At 26.2% G+C, this 24991-nt stretch overlaps 2 protein-coding genes across 5 annotated transcripts in view; one reads left to right on the top strand and one right to left on the bottom strand.

Moving 5' to 3' along the window:
• The window catches only part of LOC103569067 (lethal(2) giant larvae protein), a 26400-nt gene continuing 1409 nt past the window's right edge, over positions 1 to 24991 (bottom strand). For 2 of the 4 annotated variants that reach the window (XM_014441413.2, XM_053738932.1), the window contains 11 exons: positions 16944 to 17041; positions 16061 to 16151; positions 11533 to 11774; positions 9933 to 10071; positions 9568 to 9782; positions 9195 to 9483; positions 6400 to 8266; positions 5983 to 6118; positions 4328 to 4545; positions 2731 to 2813; positions 1 to 2466 (listed from right to left, as the gene is read on the bottom strand). In XM_014441413.2, coding sequence (XP_014296899.1) covers positions 2362 to 2466; positions 2731 to 2813; positions 4328 to 4545; positions 5983 to 6118; positions 6400 to 8266; positions 9195 to 9483; positions 9568 to 9782; positions 9933 to 10071; positions 11533 to 11774; positions 16061 to 16151; positions 16944 to 17041 — 3483 coding nt within the window. In that variant the 3' untranslated portion in view covers positions 1 to 2361. The remainder of the gene's footprint in view (positions 2467 to 2730; positions 2814 to 4327; positions 4546 to 5982; positions 6119 to 6399; positions 8267 to 9194; positions 9484 to 9567; positions 9783 to 9932; positions 10072 to 11532; positions 11775 to 16060; positions 16152 to 16943; positions 17042 to 24991) is intronic. The other 2 variants (XM_008546155.3, XM_014441415.2) reach the window with 2 other exon arrangements.
• LOC103569104 (spermine oxidase) overlaps positions 21200 to 24991 on the top strand; it is a 14570-nt gene continuing 10778 nt past the window's right edge. The window contains exons 1-2 of the mRNA XM_053739568.1: positions 21200 to 21542; positions 22465 to 22638. The gene's annotated coding sequence lies outside the window, so the exon portion shown is untranslated. The remainder of the gene's footprint in view (positions 21543 to 22464; positions 22639 to 24991) is intronic.

Below are 24991 nucleotides of genomic sequence, written 5' to 3' on the forward strand. Positions count from 1 at the left end.
TTTTTTATAATTTATCATTTCTAAAAAAACGTCAAAAATTATCAGACGTCGGTTAACGTCTGTGTCATTATTAAATGAAATGTAATTTTTCTATGACAAAAAAGCTAGCAGACATTTGAAATTTAAATAAATTTTTTTAACAGATACATAATAAAAATAAATATTTCTAAAAATATGCACATGTAGAAAATTTGATAGACCGTAAGTGCAATTTTTCAAAATATTTTTTTCAATATTTATTTTTTTGCTAAAAAAAATCCAAATGTTTGCTAACTTCATTGTCATAATTTTTCTTTATGTAAATTACTCACAAGAAAATTTGATTTAATCAAATTTATTTAATTTTCAAGTTTTTTCTTTTTCGCCTTTTTTAGAGGGTGCCCCATTTTGCCCGCAAAAAATGAAAACTTTTTTATAACGGCAACTAAAAATTTTTCCTCAAACCCTCTTCCCCCCCTTTATGTGATTTTTTTTTAATTAAAATTATAAAAAAAATAATTAAAAGCATATGTGGAAGCTAAAGAATTTATAGTGCGTACATAAGTCATATTTTGTAACCCCTAATTGATTACTTTTGCAAATTAATTATGATTACATTTATTATTTTTATAACGTCATTAGATTCGTTAGCAATAAACATAAAATATAATAATAGTGATAATTTAAAATTAAGACAGTCAATAATTATAATTATTTATAAAAAGTCATTTTTCATGAATTTAATTAAAATGATTAACAGTTCAGTAACTGTAGTGATAAGAAGAAAGTAGACTTAATTATTAAGCAACATTAATAAAAAATATACATTTTTTTAATACAATATATTTCTTACTAAAAAAATTTAAGTGATTTCGTTAATTATTATTTTATTGTATTTGTTTAATTTCAATGTAATTCCTGCATGTCATTTATTATTCAAAGTCTTATAAAATAATTAATCTATTTAAATTTAAGTAAAGTTAATTAGCAATTAAAACAAAAATAAGTAATAGAATAAAAAGCATCGTGAGCTGCTCGAAAATTTAAATACTGATCTAGGAAAAACATTTTATTTTTTCAATTTTAAATTTCATATCACCTTTTACTTAAATAAATGCGTAAGTATACAGGTGATATAGGCCGTCATTAAAGTAATTAAGAATAGTTATACTTGGACGAATTAATTAAAATGCATAAAAACAAAAGTTAATAATAATAATTATTATTAGTAAATAAAATTGAAAATATTTAATTTTCATGTATTATAGCGTTGTTCGAATTGCCGTTTAATTTTGTATGCTAATGGCGTACAAAGTAATACTATATTCGCGTAAAAATCTAGTTTTCTTTTTTTTTGTTTTACCTGTGTAAAAAAAATTCGTTACAAAAAAGTTTGACATGTGGAATTTATAAATTTGAACAGATTAAAACTTCGAGTGAAATTTTTTTAATTTTGATGCTAAAAAAAAAAGTTTATTTAGGACTTTATTTATATGAGCAAATTTTCAATCTACAAAAGTTCATTTTCAAAACATGCGCGGGAAAAAAATTATATATAAATAATGGTCTATTGTAATTATATAAATATATATAATGGTTTTTTTAGATATAATCATGTAGAAATTATATATAATTGTATGTAATTTATATCTTATTACATATAATCCATATATAGTTAGACATAGTAATATATAATTATATACAACTATATATAAATAATGGCCTAATGTAATTATACATAAATATATATAATAGTTTTTTTTTAGATATAATCATATAGAAATTATATATAATTATATGTAATTATCTTGGGCCATTTTCCATATAATTATATATAATTTTTTTTTTTACCCGGGCATATTTTCGAAAACGTATTCGTACTACATTTTAAACCCGTTTCAAAAAAGTTTTTATTAGAAAGCGAAGTTTCAAATTAGAGATTTTTGAACTTTTTCAGAACCAGGGTAAAAATACATTTTAAGAAATGTATCTTAAACACATTTTTTTTTTACTCAAAATTCGCTCATATAAATATAGTTCTAGATAAATTCTTTTTTATTTACTATCAAAACTACAAAAGCTCAAAAAAAGTTCTAGTAAAAGTTGTAATCTGTCATGTTTAAAAGTTCCATAGTCGAACTTTTGAAAGGAATTTTTTTTACACGAGTACTTTTTTTTTTTATAATTTTTTTTTTTTTTAAATATAATCTATTGGTGTATAAATTCTATCTATCGTATGTGTACACACTTTTGTTCACTTGTCAGTTCGGGGTTCGTTTTGTCCAGCTTATTTTACTGTCACGTGTGCATATATATAAGCACTGTACAATATGTAAAAGAAATAATTGGTTCATTTATCAATTGGAAGCATTTATATTTTATTTATGATCTGACTTCTTCAGATCTTGTCACTGGTGTTTTAGACTTTTCAGTTGTTATTGTTGTCGTCTGAACGGTTTCCAAATTAGCAAGATCTGCTGCGCTAATCTGTAAATTAAATATATATTTACATTTTATTACTTTTTAATTAATTAATTATTTAATGGTTGTATAAGTACACACAGAATAAAATGATAAATGCATTGTCGTGCAAATTATTATCGGACATTTTATAACATATATATGTGGAGACATAGCAAAAGCAATAAAAGTGTAGAGGATATTATATACATTAAGTTTTAATAAATTAAATAATATAAAGTAATGGCAGTAATAATAAATAAAATAAAATAAAAATTTTATTGAGCTGACCTCAACATTTGGTGGAAGTGTAATGGTAGCATGCGTTGTTGTTGTTTCAGTACCACTGCGTATTTCTCGTTCTATCGAAGTGCCTATTTTATAAATTTATAAAATAAATGAAATAATAATAATAAAATTTTGAATAACATTCAGAACTTAAAAATAATAATTAAAATTTTTTAATACAGGGCTCGGAATATGCGAAGTGGAATCAAATTAAATAATTCAGAACTTCAAATTATGCGATTTAATTTTTAATTCAAATTTTTTTGAATTATCTAATTCTAGTTAAGTAACAAAAATTATAGAAATGATGGAAAAATTTTTTGTGTGAAGATTTAAATTTGAGATAATTTGAATTTTTGAGAAAAATTTGGGATCGAGTTCCCAAAGAATTTTTTAACTGTTTGCAAAAATATTTAGAAATAATTAAAAATTCGACGTTCTAATTAGCAAATTGTCTAACTCCATTTCTATCTATGCGAAATAAAAGTAATTTGAAAATTTTTTTTTCATCTAAAAATAAATTTCATTTATAGTGTTTTAATTAGAACGTCGAATTGTATTTTTCTAAATTGTTTACCAACTGAAAACTATTAAAAAGAATTTTTTGTAAATATATTTTATCAAAGTTCAATAATTGTTTACAGAAACTATTTAGCTGAAGGTTATTTTTAGTTTTGAATTGTTAAGAATAAAAAAAAATTCAAGTTAAAGCTCAAAATTGTCTTGAAATTGAAAGTTTTCCATGCGAAATACCCTAGCGGATTCAAATTACGGTAAATTATGGTAATTTGCAGTAAATCACGGCATTTTTCTGATAACGATGTAGTGAATTATCGTAAATGTCCGACAATGCTGATGTATTTTACTGCGGTATTTTACCGTACTGAGAAGTACTGTTTCGTGTTCCGGTAAAATGCCGCAAATTTTACTGCAAAATGACAGCATTTTACCGTAATGTAAAATATTGTGTCGTTTTCACAGTAAAATATGGTAACTTACCTATATTACTGTAAATTACCGTAAAGGCGGCAAATTTTCCGACCAATGCAATATTTTGTGGCAAAACATGGTAATTTACAGTAAATGCCGTAATTTACCGTGATTCGGATCCACTAGGGCATTTTCGAATTTTTTTCCCGCGGTTTAAATTTAAAATGAAATGATAATAAACTCGGCTTTTTACATTAGACTATTAAACGATAATTATCTTGTATTGTATATTGCAGTATTTGAATTTTATTAACCTCTAACAAGAATTTGATATTATTTCGAAAAAAAATTTTCATTTATAATTTGGATTTTTGAAATGCCAATTATTGTATTTGATACGAATAATATTTAAGTTCTAATGGTTTGCACATTTCTATACTATATTTTAAGTTGTTATATATTATTTAAAAAAATAATAGAAATATAATATAAAGGGTTGTAAAGAATAAAAATTTGAAGTAACAGGATTATTTAAAATACTGGAATATCCTAAACTACTGGCATTCACTAAAGTATTAAAATTAAATAATAATAAGTATAACGGTTAAACAAAATTACTAGTCGGGTAAACATAACTTTATAGTATGTAATCCAAGATAATAAAACTTACTGTTAACTTGTTGGGATTCATTCATTTCAGTCGTTTCTACGTCACCATTGGCAGTGCCGTTGCTAGAAGTCTGTGAGATTACCGTTGTTGTTTTAACAACCAACGATTGATTTTGTGTCGATATTTCAGATGTACGAGACGTAACTTCCATTTTTAATCCGGCTAATCGGTTGTGAAGATCCTCAGAGGAGGTAGCGTTTCTAAAAAGTGAACTGTTACTGCCAGAGCATGGCAAGTACGCAATAACGGTAATAATTAGGCGACAAATAAAATAAAAATAAATAAACGAATTTTAAAAAGCCAACTACTCAATTAATATTACAAATTTTCATTCAAATTTAAAGCAAATTATTTGAAATTAAAAAATTTAAATCAACCATAAGCATAAGATATAAATGAACTAATTTATACTTTATCTTTACATTACTTCAAATTTTCAAGTGATAAATGTCATAAAAATTTATATCATAATGTATTTTATTTTATTTTAGTTCAATAATTTTTTTTATAGTTCATAAGTGAACCAATTTTAAATAATAATTATTTTAAAGCTTAAATAAAATAGTTCATATATTTAAAAATAGTCTTATTGTATTTTTATTGGATTACGCTTTAATGTTTTAAATTATTTAAATAAATCGACATTGCCGGAAAAACAAATCATATGGAGCACTGTATGGAAATTGGCAATATATGATTGTATATACTTATATAGATCATATATGGCTGCATATACTTATATACGTTATATATGGCTGTATATATTTATATAGGTTATATGCCCACTTTTTACATGACTATATAGTAGGGATGTGCGATTAGCGTTCGAATAGTGCTATTCGATTAGAATTATTCGAAAATTTCTTAACAATTCATAACTTTTTGAATTATTCGCTGATTTTTAAACTATTTGAACTTGTTGCACAATTTGAATCCTTTGAATAGTTTATTTCTATTCTGAAGCTTTAGTATCCGCGTTCACTCCGCCAAATTTTACAGTGTATAAAGTATAATAAATATCAATTCCATTGAATTTTATTGCTTCCGTAGAAATCGTTAACATTTTTTTAAATTTAAGTGTTAGGCAGTTCTAAATTTCCATTTAGAAGTTTTATTTCCTTGAGTACTTTTTGATATAGTTTTGAAATAAAACAATTAAAAAAATTCACAATAGTTTGTCATATGTTTGATATAATGAGAACAATAAAATAAACAATGTCATGAACCAAAAATTATAAACGTCCAAATAATTTGAAAACTCACGATTTATGCGATAATTTACGAAGTATTCGATAATCTACGAATTATTCAAAAATCTTCGAATAATTTGAAATGTCGAATTCGTGTCGAATAATTCGTAAATTCGAATATTCGCACACCCCTACTATATAGTTATATGTGGCCACATAATGCCAATTTCCATATATCGCTATATATAGTCATATTTGGTCACATATTGCCAATATCTATATTTGGCCATTTATAACTATATACTGTCATATATGATCAAATATACTCCATATATAGTCATATATGTAGTCAATTTTTATTTAAGAGAATTCCCGTAAAATAAATAAATTATATAAAATTTCCTTGAAAATCTAGAAAATTTTGAACTAAAAATTATAAACTAATATCTACGCAGTATTACTTACAGTAAATGATCTTTAACACTGTCAATAGTAATATCGCCAATTGAACTGCGATCCTGGCGGTCATCTTCACCATTGACGTCATTGCTGCTAGCTCCCGGTCTCAGCGTTGAATCTTTCGACGTTTCACCGCTATGTGCTAAAATATTAAATATTGGAAAGTCGCTTAAGTTAATTATCATATTCTCATTCAAACCCTTGCTAACTGCTCTGCTCACTCGGGCATAACCAGTAATCCTATTTAACTATTGTTAATTTAATTGAGACTGGGTAAACAGACAAGCACAACAACGAACAATAGGTATATTATATATAAATATTATTAAGTATGCCAAGCATTTGATTTTTTTTTAGTAACACATGATGAGCCCCATTTTATATATGAAAAAAAAGATAATAATAAATAAAATAACAACTTACTTGATCCAACACCATTTTCAAGAATACGCGGTGCTGGCGCGCTTTCGTTGTCCTGTGACTCTGTTTCTTTTTCAGGCGGAGACTCAACAGTAACCTCATCTTGTACTTCTTCAGCGGGGGTCGGTGGTTCTGGTACTGAACGAGCATTCGGTGGTAAATTTAATGCACAGTGTGCTCTCGTTCCTTTAGTCGCTGACACAGATATACGCTGTAATTCCGAACTTGAATGAAGATACAATGCTTCTCCAGCTTTAGTAAATGTCAATGACGAAATGCCATTTATATCTTCACGTTTAATTGCAGCAGCATTTATCTGTCTTCTGAGTTCCGGGATTCCAAGAACCAGACAATCACCCAGATTAGTAAGACAAAGAAGACAAGTTTCTTCGTGTACACCCGCGGGTTCAATAGGGCACGTGAACTTAGCAAAACCTGTTTTACGTACTCTCGAGCCTTCGTGAGCAGTAAGCTTGTATTTGCAAAAAGGTTTTAGCGATGGAAGATTGAATATCTTGAACTGTTCTTCACTGGCAATGACAACTCGATGAGGTGCGGTCATGTCCGGTCCAGCAGTCACGCCCTTCTCCACCTCAAATGCTTCCGGCAATGGAACATTTGAACCATCAAGTATTGTTATTGCAATCACGGGAGCGCGATGCTTCAATTGTATCTCTTTACCAAGCGTGCAATTTACGTCGTCTTCGTTACGCCTTGCTCCAGCTGGAATACCCAACGTAAATACATACACAGTACCGTTGTTAGTACCTGCCCAAAGAGTTGGTGTTGTGTTTTGCATGCTGATTATAAAACTACGAGCAAAATAAACACTACGGACCATTGAACCCAAGGCATCGTCAACTGGACGAGCTTCTACTTGTCGTTCAACAGGTTTTATATCTACTGGAGATAAATCTCCACTTGGTGATGCTGCCACTGGTGATATTTCTTTCTTTTTTTCAACGGTTATGGTATTTCGCGTGGGACTTGTATTTGCATTTGGTCGTCGTTGCGATCTACCCTTTCTAAGTCTTCTGAATGATTCTCTTAGTGATTTTTTAAATGATTTTCTTCGAGATATTGGAGTATCACCCGATCCAGATAAATCATTTGGATTCAGTGTGCATTTAACGGTAACTGATTTACCTCTTATGTAATCAAATACTGCGAGACCGTGGGCAGTACCAGCAGCAATAAGTCCCCATTCAGTGTGAATAGCTAGTGCTGTTACTTGTGCGGGTGGATAAAGTTGGACTAAACTCTGTGGTTGAAAACCAACGCTAAATGAGACGGACTCTGTTCTAACTGGTAAATGATCGTGTCCTTTCCATACAAAACCATCGCGATCATTGACGATGTTCATAGTCACAGCTTTTATTTCTTTGCTTATTTGTTCGGATGATATGTTTGCAGTGATAATATGACCAGCGGTACCAGCAACTACGAGCGTTGATGATAATGGGCAAAGCATTACTTTCTTAACAGCAAGACGTGGGTCATCTGAATAAGGGTCAAATGTACCGACTTTTCTAAAAGGCGGCCAATCGTCATCGTCATCATCGTCTTGAGACTGTTCAAGTACATCAAGATGTTCACCAGTAAATATAAGCGATGAATTATATTTGTATAAGGGAGTGAGTGCTACATCGGAAGCATCCCAAAATCTTATTGTTCCGTCTTCGTGACCGGTCAATAAAAATTCACGAGATTTTGCTTTATCGTCTTCTGGTGATTTTTTACAGAGCAATATTCCACCATCGATAGGCCATTCTTTGTTTGAATACAAATGTTCCGTCTGTGATTTTCCAGCGGATATTACTGAGTCCCATAATTCAGAGGGAATATTGGGCACATGTTGAGAGCAAGTGACCTGAGATAAATTGCGTACGTTAATTATTTAGTTTAAGAGCATAATAATTAGACATGTATATACTAGATTGCCGAAAAAAATTGATACTTATTTTTTGGTCCCATACGGAAATTACGTTGAGTGTAATATAAATAAAATTGGGTACTAAGTTGGGCCTTTCAACTCAATTACAAAACGCGCGCTCGCTTAAAGAAGATTTCGTATTTAAATAACATGGAAATTTTTTTTTTTTCAATTAAAATTTCATAACTCGTTAATGGATTGATAAATTGACACGACTATAATTTATTTTTGTAGGGAATCGAATGCTTTACGAAAAAGATCTCCTATAATTTTTTAAAAAATCTAACCTTCAAAAGTTACTTTTTTACGAAAATTTCAGTTTTTATCCAAATAATTAATTTGTAAAACCTGTAATTTTTTAACAGATTCAAAAATTATCAGATTGAATTGCTAAAAATTTGAATTGTTAAAAAATGATCTACAAGAAAGTTCCTACGACATGTTGCGATAAAACTGATAGTTTTGCTGGAAAAGTAAAAAAAACGATAAATTTACCATAAATTTGAATTTAAACTTAAATAACTTTTGAACGGTTAGATTTATCAAAAAATTATGAGACCTTTTTTGTAGAGTATCAAATTCTATACGAAATTAGGTTATGTTCGTTTAAATTCGTTAATCCGTTAACGAGTTATAAAATTTCAAAGTTGAATTATTCCCCATGTTTTTTAAATGGGAAATCTTATTTAAGCGAGCGCGCGTTTTGTAATTGAGTTGAAAGGCCCAACTTGGTACCCAATTTTTTTTTGTTACATACAACGTAATTTTTGTATGGGATCAAAAAGAAAATATCGACTTCATTTGACACAGTCTAGTATACATATGTTTTTTTTTCATTTTAAGTAGAGCAAGTAAAATATCTTACAGCACTGGCGTGAAGTGAAACAAGATAAGGCAAGGCCATCATCCTCCAATCAGGATCGGTAAGATCAATAGCAATAACTTCTTCTTCTGCCAGGATAATCAATGCTTCCGGAGAGTTTGACAAATCTTTGCTGTCTTCATCAACCTTGGGTGTTACTACAAAAAAGTCGATTACCTTGGAAGTCAAGTCGAAAACGACATGCTTGGTTTTTGTCATTGCCGTTATGGTGTGTCGATCTCCGAAACTCGAACGTGGCATCCCGCCGGAGAATAAAATAATTTCATCATCGCTGTGGAACGAATGACACTCATTATATAGTGTAAGATAAAATATAACTTTTATAATGGTATAAATATATAGAAGGTAAACTCACTCTGGCATGCTATAGACAAGAATTTTCGAAACAGCTTTACATGGAAATGGACCATAAAGTGTCGTTGGCTCTGAAGTAACATCACTTCCAGGGCTCCAAAATGCATAGGATCCATCATTGTGAGATGAAACGAATCTATTCTCAGATACCCAGTGAACTGATTCCAGCTGCTGCGCTGAGATGAATGTCTGTGCACGGGAAAACAAACCCATCAGCTGCACTCACATGTTCGCCAAATCCACCAGACACAAACAGTAAGAATAATTTTAAGCTAATTAATAATATTACTTACTATTTATATTAATATGTGTTCATTTATTCAAACTAACTACTGCTTTTTGTTTTATTTTATATTTTTTTATTACCTGCTGAGCACCTGGAGTCGCTTTGTTCCACAGTACCATCAATCCTCGGTTGTAACCAATCAAGATACTGTCAGGGTGTCCAGGTTGTTCGGCAATGGCTTCAACTGCGCCAGGATTCTTTTTGTAATCTTCGGGAACGCTGGGAAGTAAATAAATTTTAAAAAATCCAAAATTTTGAAGTTTTAAAATAAAATTAAATTAAAAATCAATTTTTGTTGCTGACAATGGAATGAAATTTTGACCATTGCACAAAAATTAATCATGTAAATTTAAATTTTCATTAAAATTTTAAAAATTTCCCTTGAAATCGATTAGAACACTATTTTTTTTAAGAGCTTGACATTAAAATGAAAATAACTAGAACACAATGCGGGATTTTGAAAAACTTTATCAGAGATAATTTGTGAAGAATAAAACTGTCTACAAAAAAGGTATTATGATATTTTGTGATAAGTCTGATAGTTTTGCCGGAAAAGTAAAAAGATCTCGAAATTTACTGTAAATTTGATTTCAAACTCTACACAGAAAAAAAGAAATTCTCGACTGAAGATAAATATTCTTGATTCAAGAAAATTTTTTTGGAGACCTAAATTTTCTCAGATAAAGTAGAAATCTTCTCCGACCAAGACGACTTTTTTTTAACCAAGACAAATTCTCTTGGCTCAAGAAAATCTTGACTTGGTTCCCGAAACCGTTTGTCTTCAAAAATATTTTCTTGACTCAAGATATTTTTTTTTCTGTGTAATAACTTTTGAACAGATGAATTTATCGAAAAATGATAAGAGACTTTTATTGTAGAGCGTTTGATTTCCTATGAAATTATATCCTGAGCTTGTCTGTACAATGAGTCATTGCCGAGGTATAAAATTCTAAGCTTAAATTTTTTTTTCATGTTATTTAAATGGGAAATAGAAAATTGCGATGAGCGACCTCTGAATATTGAGCTCATATTTCAACAGGCATTTCTCCTCCCTGTAACTATTTAATAGAGGGTTTCGAGAAAAAAATGGTCTATTTTTTTTAATCAGCCTAATGTACATACATATATAAAGTTTTGAACCAATGCTATTTTTAGAACCTACTCTACAGATTATGATAGACAATAGCGAAATTTTTTGAAAATTTCATCATTACCTAACTATCCATATAAAGTATTTTATGAAATTTTAACAGTTAATTTAATATGTTCTTTAAGGAGCCTTTTAAATGTATTTATACTTGCTGCTGACTTAATATTTTTAGGTAAATCATTAAACCACGAAAAACCTTTATCAATAATCGATTTTTCAGCAGTGATAGTTTTAGTAACAGAAATTTGTAGCAACGATCTATTTCTTGTATTATAATTATGGTAATCACCATTAAATTTAATGTAATTTGATAAATATTCAGGTGTTAAACGAATTAAAGGTTGATAAATTGACATCCAGCCTAAAATTTTCAACATAATTTCGACTTCGGTATATCTATTCACACCAAATACAACTCGCATAGCTTTATTTTAAAAATTTTGTCGTGTATTCATTACAGACTGATTATAATTAAGCATAATTGTGCTAAAATATTCAAAATGTGGTGATTAAATAAATTGATAACTTACTTTTGCATTACAACGTCCTGATAAATGATATTGTCAGTCATTGTAAAGGTCTTGACATCAAGTAGATAAATATTACCACCTTCAGTACCAAGTAACAGATGGTCGCCACTTGATTCAAGACACATGGCAGATATCTTCTTTAATTTACCCTCCAGCGATAGTGACTTGGTCTCGACAAGAGAATTTTCATTAATTTCCCAGAGATGTAATGAATTGTCATCGCACAGAGATACCACTCGACCCTGATAATTTAATATTTAAATTATTACTTTATTTTAAATTCACAAAAATAATATTAATTCATTATAATTTAATTATCAAATAAAATGATCCATTTCTGTAGATAATACATTAAAGTAGTTAATTCAGTTTAAGTAAAACCACAGAATCCTATTCTTTGACCCAGTACAAGTGCATAATAAGCTCTCTTGTTAATCCAAAAGGAACGATCTAATTAGTCTTATCCAATTAAAAATCAGTAAACTAAACCTGCGGTACAAACCACAACTTTATGTATAGTAAAATTATATATTGCGTAAATAATAATATGAAATGTTTTTAAAATTAAATATAAATATTATCATATGATAAAAAAAATTACTGTTATGAAAAAAAAGATTTTTGATACAAGAATTTGAATTTAAAATTCTTAATTGAATTATTTTTTTATTGAAAAAATTACTGTATTGTTTGTAGTATTTTTTTATTAAAGTTTACTAGCTATGGAATAAAATATTTATGATAATATTAGACAGATTTTTATATCAAGCTTTTAAATATCAGCTGACGATAAGAAGCTGTCATGCATTTCAATATTTCATTGGTTTTGATGATATCAGTTTTTATAGAATTTGTTAATTCCTTTCAAAAAAATTTTATTTTCTACTGAAAATTTTAAATATTCAAATTTTTAGATTAAGAATCTATTTTTTTTTTTTTTTTAAAGTGGTTTTTTATGTGAATAGCAAACTGTTAAAAATTGTTTAGATCTCGCATAATTTTCATGGAAATTTTATGAACTGGGATTTTAATTCAAAAAATATTTAAAATATAGAACTATTTTTTTTTTTTTTTGTTAAAAACCGTAATGAATTTTTGATAATTGTGACATTATTTAAGTCTTGCTAAGAAATTTCTCATATTTAAAAACTAATTATACTTAAAAAAAAAAAAATTTTCAATAAAAATTTCGGTTTTTCAAATAGCTATCAACTTTAAAATGAATACTATTTAAAATTGATTGACTTATAGACAAGAAAAAATTGTGAGTTTAATTTTTATGACATTTATGACTCGGAAATTCCAAGTTATGTAAAAATAAGTTAATTTATAGTTTATATATCTGACCGATTTTAACTCATTTACAATTTCACGGAAAAAAAATAAGCAAAAATTATTACGTGGAATGTAAACTGAACCCACTAACTAATGGCACCTGATAATTTATCGTTTAGACATAAGTAAAAATTACTAACCCATAAGTAACAATTGCCATCATAAATTTAAAAAAAAATCATTAAGCGTTCGCATTTTTTACTTGCGTCCAAGTAAAAAATTATCGGATCTCATTAGTTTCAGTTTACTTTCTACTTGTCTAGTAATTACAGCTAAATTTCAACTCAGTTCAAATAATTTTCTTCAAATATTAAAAATATTTATCAACGTACAATAACTTAATAAATGTAAATAGTAAACAATTTAAAAAAAAAAATAAGAAAAATTCATATAGGCTTTTAATCGCACGTGTGCTTGTCATGCACATCAGTGCGTATCTAAACACATGGATGAACGTACGTACTTTTTACTCGATCCAGACATTCATGCATACTTTACTATTATTATCATTTTTTTTTCTCTATACATTTTATTTACTCGTTTTTCCTCTCACTGAGAGAGATTGCACAGCAAACATACATACATATTTATCCCTACTATATTATATATCAGAGTTGCATGTTCGCGTCCCTTTGAGTTATGCAATCCTCACTTTACTGAATTCTAGCAACCGGAACGTCAAGGCGGTATATTATATATCGCATTTCTACGCGTGTGATTCTTTAAACAAACAACGCTTGTGCATACAACACCCCTTTAAGGTTTCGTTGTTATTATTGTCGGAAAGAATACTCGCACGCGCCAACTTTGTTCCAAATGAGACAATACATCTATATAATACTTATATGTATTTTACTTAACAATTAAAAGTAACTCCCATAACAAATTTCATTTGTACAGTGAAGAGTTTATTAATTAACATCAACACTTTAAGATATTTTGTAGATTTTCATTTTCATTTTTATGATTTAGTAGAATGATAAATTTATAGGGAAGTGGACAGTATATTTAAATTTTAAATTTCATTTTTACCATTAATTGGACGTTTCGTTTCTTTATTACTCTGATACTTTATTACTCCAGTTGAATAAAATTGGAAAATTCTAATCGGATTCAATCGGAATTTTCCGATTGACTTTCAATTAATTTTTTGCGGGTTTAACCGAAAAGTTTCGAATGAATCCGACTGAAAGTTAATCGGAGAAAAAAATTGTTATATTTTGACTGAAGCTGATGAAGAAATTTCTATCGAATTTAATCGGAGTCGATGGACAAATAATTGAAAAAAAAAAAAAAAAAAAAAATTATTTTCTATAAAATCCGATTCAATCTGATTGAAAAATTTAAATCGGATACTTGAAATGCTTCCGAACAATTCTAATTGAATGTTTGTTTCTGATTGAATCTGATAAAAATCCGATTGAGTTTCAATCCACACGGAAAAAAATGATGCTCAAATTTTGAATAGTTCGTAGTTTATTTTCGACTTAAAATTAGTATATTCGATACTAATATCAAACCAGGATCATTATATATATTACAAAATGGCTATTATTTATATTCAAATTTGATACACATAGAAGAGCAAAATTTGTAATTTCGTATATTAAAATTAATATAAAAAAGAATCGATAAATTGCTATCTACAATTATTAAATTCAAATAAACATAGAAAAATTTAAAAAATGAGGAACCGAAAAATTAGTAAACGCACATATTAATATATAAAGATCTAGTATACGAATTTTTCATTTCATTATTTACCACTTATTCGATATATGTGTATAATAAATTAATTTATAATAACGAATAAATAACATTTTATATTAATTATTAGTCAATGGGATAGAATTTATAAAATAAGAGTTTAAAATTTTTGGTATTTTTATGAGCGAAAAACAGTATCTAGTATACTAATTTTTAATTTTATTATTTACTACTTATTCGATTTATGTATATTGAAAATTAATTTATAATGATGAATAAATGATATTTTAAGCTAATAATTGATCAGTGATATCGAATTTATAAAATAAAAGTTTGTAACTTTTTCAATTTTCGGCTGGAAAAATCAGTATCTAAGATAGTAATTCTTGATTTGACAAATCGTTACTCCTTAATAGATTATGCCATAAATTAATTAACTTTCACTAATAAGTCACGTATTATACCTAAATGTAATAATATTTAGTTACTTTTTGAAATAATTGATAGTTTTTAGGAATCTACAAAAACTAGTAAACTACTTTGCATTAAGCACCTAATAGTACTAATTATTGATAACAGATTCCACTTTTTACTATTATTTATTAATTTTTAATATTCTGTTTTTTCCGTGCATTGGATTTAATCAAAGTTTTTAATCAGAGCGGGACTTCTTCAGCAATTAAATTTTAAATTCTAATTTACCGCCCACCTCCCTATGAGTTTATCATTTAATTAAGATGATCTAGACATGATTTTGAATTATATATATTTTTATAACTGTATTTAATACGTAGAAAATTTTATGGCACTAAAGGTAACAAACATTCGAAAATTTTAGTATATTTACATAAGTTACTAGTGATCAGAAAAAAATATTTTAAAAATACGCACAAATAAATTTTAAAAAATTTTATTGCCGCGCTTTTTAAATTTTTTTCTCCAAGTATTTTATTCTCTCATTTAAAATAAAAAAAATTTTGAATGTCTGCTACTTTAAGTATCATTAAATTTTGGCATATAAAATATTTAAAATAAATATACACATAGACTAGCGGAAAGTATATTATGTATAATGTTTACGTCACGTGAACCGGACATTTACCGTTACCTTGCGAACAAAGAATCGCGATGAAATGTTATATTAGTATTTATAAGATTTAATACCCGGTTTACAATATAAGATTATTATTTAACTAATTAATTTTTAAAATTAAGTTATTAAATATTTAATTATATGTTTTTGAAAATTACAATTATCCTTATCTTTAAAATTTATTTTTCACCTTAAAATATTTTAATTCATACACAGAAAAAAGAATTTCTTGGCGCAAAAAATTTTTAATTACTCCCAAGAAAATTTTTGACTTCAATTTATAATTCAAAATTTTTCTTGCACCAAAAAATCCATTTTTTCTGTGTACTGATAAATTTTTAAAATAATTGTCATACAAATATATATATATATATATATATAAATTATTCTTACCTCATTTGGCAATGGAATAATTTTAGTAACAGCAATCTCGCCACTTTCTGTTGAATGTTGTCCATAAAATTCGACACCAGGTCTTCCAAAACTGTTTTATTTAAATTAAGGTTCATATATTTTATTTTTTTTTCTTTACTTTCTACTTGCATCTAAAAAAAGTCTATTATTATAATTTACTTATATTTCCTGCTTTTAAAAATCCAATAAATAAATAATAAAAATTTAAAGACTTGAATTTAAATTTAAAATAATCAAGTGATGACGATAAAAAATATATAAAAAAAATGTTGTTTAAGAATTAAAAAAAGAAAATACGCCGATGGGACACATTGTTGCGCTTTCGCGTCATTCGACTCTCACTTCAACTACAACTACACTACGAATAATTATGAGCAGCGTCTCTCAAACTTAAGTATCAAACAAATATATATGTATATATAATATGTATATAAACATATGTTTTATTTTTTTTACCCGTGTCTCTTGTAATACAATATTATAAAATATATAAATATATACAAAACACACGTTATATCCAAACAAATACAACTAATTGTACAATAATGACATAAAACGTGATCGAATTAACAATACACTAGCTTTGTAATTCGATAAAAATATAATAATGATAATGAATAGTGATAATCATTAAAATAATTCATTCAAAGGCAAAGAAGTTGTTTGAGAAACATATGAGTTTAAATTTAGAATTATTCGCGCCTCTCCTTTTAGCTAAAAAAAATTTACTGCTGATATATTGCTACTCAGTGTATAATTCTACCCACGATTTAATGTGCGGAATATCAAGTATAGTAAACTTCTTCAGATTTATTATTAAATAATAAAAAAAAAATAGTAATAATTAAATAGAAAAGGATACACTTTGATAGCTCCAGATGCTGTGCCGATGATCATCAGCCTGAGACTCGGGTCCCAAGCCAAGGCTGTAGGCTTGTTTGGAAATCCATGCTGAACAGTCTGAAAAAAAAATATATATATATTAAAATATGTTATAAATGTCATACATAAGACACGATAAAATGAATAAACTATACAAGATAATATTATTGTAATAAAAATAATGACAAATTTATTTTGTTATTTTTAATCAATAAAAATTGTTTTTTTATTTTATAGTTATTTTAAAAACATACGTTAAAAAAATAAGGAAAGCAAGAAATTTTTCGCATTGCGACTTGAAAACAAAAATTTTTTCGAGCGCAAAAAAATTACTTACGTCAATAAATTTTTTAACTTCCCGCTAAGAAAATTGGAAATTTTCAAAAATTTGGGAAGTTATTGGTTTCACCCCAAATTGTGAAAATCGAAATTCCGACAGACCGATTTTTTTTTCTGGGTACACTGTTAAAATTTTTTTGATTTTCGAGGATAATTGCTATGGAAATTTAATAAAATTTATTAATTTCACATGAATGTCAATTTATTATTCACATATAATTAAAAAAATTAAGGGCATTCTCAGACAATGTCCCCCATTTTTTAAAAATATTCAATGACTTTCAAATTTGTAATGACCGTGTTCAAATTTTTTCAATTAATTAACGAAAAATTAAAGCATTAATTGGAAAAAGTACAACGATTTTTTAAAAAAAATTACTCACAGTTGTTACCAATTAGGAATTGAAAAGAATTCGTTCAATAAGTCTGAAAAATTTGCCCAAATTATAATGCTGACATGAATATTTTACTGAAATTTATTTTTGAAATTTCGTTTAACTCGTAATTGATATCAACTGTACATAATTTTTTAAAAAATCTACGTCTCGGCGAAATTGTAACTGCGTATCCCTTTTTTCAATTAATGCTCCAACTTTTTTTTCATCAATATTCAAAATTTAAGTACGCTCATTACAATTGAAAGTCACTGAATGTTTTAAAAAAGTGGGGCACTTTTTGAGAATTCCTTCAAAGAATAATCTTTCATAAAAATACAATGTGCGTATCCAGAAATTTATGTTCTATGTAATTAATCAAGATAAAGAGTTACATTTTACTTCAGAAAATTTTTAAAATACAGTACTAACTTTTTTTTTCAAAAACCTTCACTATTATTTGATAATTGTGAGCTTATTAAAGACTTGCTATGACATTTCTCGTGTTTAAAAACTAATTATCGAAATTCATTGTAATTAAAATTTTGAACATTTATCACTTGGGAATTCAAAATAATGTATGAATAACAACATAAATAAGTTAATTTATATTTTTATTTTCCACTGATTTTTATTTGTAAATAACTCTAAGTAATTTTCTTTAAATGTCAAGGGAAATTTTTAAAAGCGTGAATGTTGAAAATACTTTATTCTATTTTTATATTTCTTAGTTAATATAAGAATTTAAAAATATACTTTTGTTAATCTATTTATTAGTATAGCTTTTGATAACAACCGATGACTCGATAACTCGTTTCTTTATATATATATATATATATATATATATATATATATATATATATATATATATATAAAAATAAAAAATTTTGATAAATTATATATTTGTCACTGAATACTACTGAATTTATGATTATCGTTATCATTAGAAATTAAGTAATCTCATAAAAATATAATTAGATATTATCACTTGTTAGTTATTTTTATTATACATTTGAGTTATATATAATATTACACGATTAAAGTTAAACAGGTTGTACATGTGAAATATTTTCATTACCTCAATTTTTTAACAACTGTTATTTCACAAGAAAAATATATACAAAGGAGTACAATTATTTCTTCAATGCAATAATGCATACTTTGAAAATAATATAAGACGCGTCTTTTGTGAAATAATTATTGCGAGTGTTTTTTTTTTTTTTATTTGTCACAAATAAAATATCAACGAATAATTAAACTAATAATAAAGCAAAAGGAAAATAATGAGTTGATAAATAAAAAAAAGCTGAGTAATTGAATATAAAACAAAAAATTTACCAAGTAAATTTATATTTTATTTAAAAAATCTTAGTATGCAATTATTTTAATTTTTATAAATTTCATTATTTTTACCAGTACTCGAAGAAAATAAAACAGGGAAATTCACAATTTTACGTATACTGATAAAAAATATTTATGAAGTTAAGGAAATTATTTATTTTATGGACATTTATTTGAATTAAAAAATATTTATGGGAACAAATGGATGTTTATTTAATAAAAGTAAATTTATTGAAGCAGGAATGATAATTTACATGAAGCTGATGCTAGCGGCCATGATAAGTAGCGGCTACGCAAAAAATTACTGGCCGCTACTTATTACGGCGGCTTGCTTCGGCTTCATATAATTTACTTGATTCAAAAAAGAATTTTATTGCCGCTAAAATAATAACATATTTTTTGAGTTAAAGTGATGCAAAATAATCATCATTTTGATGTTCAGTCAAATCATGAGAAATTGACTGACAATTGACATCAAAAATGATTTGATCAAAAATAAATTCCTAGACAATATTAAATTTACAAGCACTTGCAATTGTAAGTAAACTATAACTCTTATTATTCAACACAACGACCGATTTTGTATTTAAAAAAATTAGGAAAAAATTTCTCTTCACTTTTATTTAGATGCGCAATTAGGGTGAAAAATTTTGCGGTCAATTTTTATAAAACTTTCTGGACAAAATCAAATTATTGAATTAAAAAAAATTACCGTTGGTTAATTGACGTCAACTTTATGTCAATTATTAGACAATTTCTATAACTTACGTCACTAACTTAAAATAATATTTACTTGCAACTCCCAATTACTTTTCTCAGTTTAATAACGCGGCTTTTCATATGGAAAAGTAGGAAAATTAAATATTCAAATTCAAATAAGAAATAAGAAATTCATAATTTTACTAAAAGTTTAGTCAAAAATACAAAATTTTGAATAAAATTTACTATTGACAATAATGTTTAGTAAAATTATTATTTAAAATTTTAATTTTTACAAAATTTAGTCAGATATTTTCAGTTTTAATTTTGCAGCACCGCGTTACTGTTTGAAATAATTTTCTTTTTATTTAATAAAATTTGAATTGAAGTAAAGTAAAAGCCCCTATACCCTCTCAGTACCATAAGTCGCTCACTTTAAATGTTTAAGGTGTTTTTTTATAATTTTTATGAAAAAAAATTACAACTAAAAATATTATTATTAATTAATAATTATTTGTGAATCTAAATATATTAAAATATGATGAATCAAATTATTTTATAATAGACTATAAATTTAAATTAAATACTGTTTTCAAAATCGCGCTCAGCCGGGCATTTTTTACTTTAACGTTCATTCGTTAGATTAAATTTAGATTGCGTCAAATTTTTTAAGAATTTTTATAACTCTGTCTTATTAAATACATTTTTAAAATTTATGAAATTTTATATTATGAAAGAATAAAGTAGTATAATTTATAAATTATTTGTCCAAATCAATAAAATTATGATAGTTTAATTTATATTGTCTTTGAGCGACTATGGGGCCATGTGTTGATCGAGTAATGGTACATGACAACTTTTAGTGAGCGACTATGGGTACACTCAAGGACCTTATTTCAAAAATTTATAATAATTAATTATCAACATTATTCTTCAAACTTAAATTTTATTCTAATACTCGAAACTTGAAAAAATATCTAAAAAAAAAAAATATGGTTTTTAATTTTATTTATTAATTTATATTGAGTGATTTAATCTCACTTCAATGAAAAGTGAGCGGGTATAGGCGCTTTTACCTTATGACTTTTTTAATATATTTTATTACACATAAAAAAGTATTTTTTTGCACAAAAAATGTTTATTCGCCCCAAGAAAATTTTTTGTCCAAAAAATTTTATATTCATTTCATAATGGAAATTTTTCTTGCACCATAAAATTCTTTTTTTTTTCTGAGCATAAAAAAAAATATCAGACAATTTATATGACATTAATAGATTGCGAAACGTCAAATAGATCACGAATAGTAACAGTAATGGATAATGAATTAGTAATATAAGAATAAAAGGCATACATGTTAATATGTTACAAAGGTTTGATGTTTTGTCAAGTAGACAAGTTTAAATATGCCTAATGAAAATGGAAAGTACATGCTCGATGGCTCATCGATAGGATGACTCAGAAGTTGATAATTTATGGTCTGACGTTCCTTAATTCCTGTTCTTCTCGTAACCTTCTATTCACTATTATCGAAAAGTTTATCTTTTAAAATAAAAAAATAACAGAATATACGGATGTTGGATACGCGAATTAAAAGAAGTCTGTCTGATGCTGGTTAATTTAAGCTCAAGTGCTTTAGATTACACAGAGAGTTTAATGGAAAGGAAAGACGTCAGGGAAAAAGGATCTCTAGAAGATATTATTAAACAAAATAAAAAAAATAGTTACTGTAAAAATAAAACTGGAGATTTAAAACGCAAATATCACGTTGCTCGAGAGTACAATACGTTCCCATGTAACTATGGGTGGTAGTTGACAAAAGAGGGGACGTAAGTGAGGTATAAAACGAGTAGAAAATGAAAAAACAAATATGTCCCCTTGGACCAACTGGGTGGCAGTTAACGCTTAGACAAGTTTGAGTGAGGATATTTTTACCTGTGAACAAAATTTATTCCTTTTGTTGCTTACCTGACTCAATTCAACTTTCTTTTAATTTTGGTTTTTTACTTAATTTTACTGAAGTAAATTTTTCCATGGCAAAATATCGTTTTAAATAATAAATTATTTTTTTTTTGTTTACAACCAAACTTGTCTATTTTTTTTTAAATTAAATATTTTTCTCATTAATAAAAATTTTAAATTTACTTTCATCAAAGTCTAATTTTTTTTTTTAAATTGCAAAGTTTTTTTTTTAGCAAATTTATTTATTTTGTAACATATTTTGAATAAAAATGAAATATTTGAATACTTGTATGAAAATATTTATGATAAATACATACATTAATTTAAATACGTAATATTATTTTCTTTAACGGACTTAAGCAATAGTTGAAATAATTTTTTTTTATTTACAAACTTGTCATTTTTTTTAAATATTTAATATCTCATAAATAAAAATTTAAAATTTATTTCCACCTAAAAAATCTAATTTTTTTATCTCAAGATGAGTGAGAATGTAGCAGACATCAGACAAATTTAAAATTATAAATAAATAAAGTAAATAATTAATTTTTTAAATTTGAAAAAAAATGGGCATTTAAAAAATTTTGAAATTAATAAGTGCATTTAATTATAATTATTATTTTTTAATTATTTACTGTATTAATTTATCATTTTAAATTTATCTGATGTCTGCGAAATTTACACACTCATCACTTAAGGGCGACCACTAGTGTGACCACCTGAAAAAACGATGATTTTTGGGAATTTTTTTAAAGAAAACTACTGTATGGAATGTTTTAATGTTTTAAGGATATATTTGTGGATATATAATGAAGACAAGATAAAATTTTTGGACCAAGAAATTCAAAATTCAGCGAGTTATTAAAATCTCCCAAAACTCAAAATAAAAAGTCCTGCTGCAGTGATAGCGACCTTCGCAGTACCGGAAATAAAAAAAATCCAAAAAGTTTATTAAACTAAAAGGTATTTTCTGTACCATGACGCTTGGGCTAAGAAATAAATTGAAATTTAACAAAATGGCGGGGTTTTTAAAAAAAATTTCAAATTTCGCGTGAAAATTTGATTTTTGGCCTGCCAAAATTGCACTTTTGATTCGATCGAGAAACTGGAGGTTCATGGTACGTAGAAATATATAAAAGAAGCTTCAACTCGAATCAAATCGATCGGATGATTTGTCTTCGAGTGATAACTGCAATTTTGAAAAATGTATTTTCGAGAATTGATAAGCGGTTGCTCTTCAAATGGCTGTAACTCATAAAAACCATTTAAAGTGCACTAGAAATTGTAGTATGTTATTTTCGAAGGTATAGGCTATCGAAATATGTAAAAAAAAAATGGATTTTTCAAAATTTCACACTAATAATCCCCCTTAGAACAGTTTTTTTTAATCAAATTTATTTATTTTAAACAATATTTTGAATAAAAATATATTTAAATACTTGTTCAAAAATATTTATGATAAATATATACATAAATTTGAATACTTATATTATTATTTTTTCAACCGAATTATGCAAAAGTATTAGAAATCATTTTTTTTTTTAAATATTTCAAATAAATAAAAAATATTTATATTTGTATTCGAGTACTTTTAAAATATATGTAAAAAAAAAAACAAGTTTATTTATCTACTCAGATTGTTATCCAATGGTGCTAACATTGATAAGATATATTCATATGTATTTATATATTATATGTTGTCTTTGTCGTCAAATGTATCTAGATACCGATTGATAAGTTCCTAAACAACCGAAACTATTTAACTTGTTATATATTCAAATAATTTATTACCATAATAAAAATAATAAAAAACAATATTTGCGTACGATAATGTGTACACAGCATTTGGTATACGATATAGGTTAAATAATATAAGTTACATGGGTTAGTGTTTTATCGATCGCGTGGGAACATTCGATCGTTAATAAAATAGTAGGCGTGTTAAATTAAACTTTATAAAGACTATTAGCTGATTATCATCAGACATCAAACATCAGAAAAAATTAACTTTACTTGACATTAAAAAAAAAAAAAAATACTTTTTTTTACTTGAAAATTATTTACTGTCTTTAGCAATTATTTTTAAAAGAGATTACTCATATAATTATGATATCGACCTGTTGATTCCAAGTAAATTTCAGCCACGTTAATGCACAAAGCTCGTTTACGCAAGTCCATTGATATATTATCAGCAACAATGTTAAAAATAAATAATAAATAATTAAATACTTGATTAGATTTAAGTTATTGAGAGTTTTTATATTTTTTTTAAATAATTAAAAGTTGATAATTAAAATATGGTCTTGAAGTTAACAGACGACAAAGAATTTTTGAATTTTTTTTCAACAAATTAATTACAAAAAAAAAAAGAAAACTACATACATGCACATATAGAAAATTTTAAAAACTATAAGTGCAATTTTTTTAAATATTTTTTTTTTGAATTTATGGATTTTAAAAAAATCGAAAATTAATTAGACGTTAGCAAACTCCAGGATCAGAATAATTTAAATATTATTTTATGATCTTGAAGTTAGAAATGAGTGTGGATGTTACTGACAAGTGGAAATTTAAAAAATTTTTAAATAAATAAAATCTAAGCAAAGTAAAAATTTAAAAATTCGTATTTAGATCAATGAATAATTAGTACGTGCATTTTTTTAAATTTCATTATTTTAATTTATTTATTTTAAATGTTGAATTGTCTTATGTCTGCTACATTTACACTCATAAGTTAGAAGACAATTAACAACTTTCGGATTTTTTTTTTTTTCAACAAATCAATGACAGAAACAAATGCACATGTAGAAAATTAAAAAATCAACAGGTGCAATTTTTTTAAATATTTTTTTTATAATTTATCGATCTTGAAAAAATTAAAAATTAATTAGACGTCAGCTAACTCCAGTAATGAGTGCAAATGTAGCAGACAATTTTAAATTATTAATAAATAGAGTAAATAATTAACAAAATAAAATTAAAAAAAAAACGCGCTTTTAGAAAATTAAAAAATTAATAAGTGTATTTTTTGATCTATTTATTTATAATTTTAAATGTCTGATACCTGCTACATTCAGACACATACTCCAGTATCATAATATAAATAATATTTTATGATCATGAAGTTAAAAGACAATTTTCAATTTTCAATTTTTTTTTCGACAAATAAATTACAAAAAAAAATACACATCTAGACAATTAAAAAATCTACAGGTGCAATTATTTAAAATAATTTTTTTTTTATAATTTATATATTTAAAAAAAATCAAAAAATAATTAGAAGCCCACTAACTCTAGGATCATAATAATTCAAATA

The sequence above is a fragment of the Microplitis demolitor genome, chromosome 5, assembly GCF_026212275.2.
Source record: "Microplitis demolitor isolate Queensland-Clemson2020A chromosome 5, iyMicDemo2.1a, whole genome shotgun sequence".
NCBI classification, from domain to species: Eukaryota; Metazoa; Arthropoda; class Insecta; order Hymenoptera; family Braconidae; genus Microplitis; species Microplitis demolitor.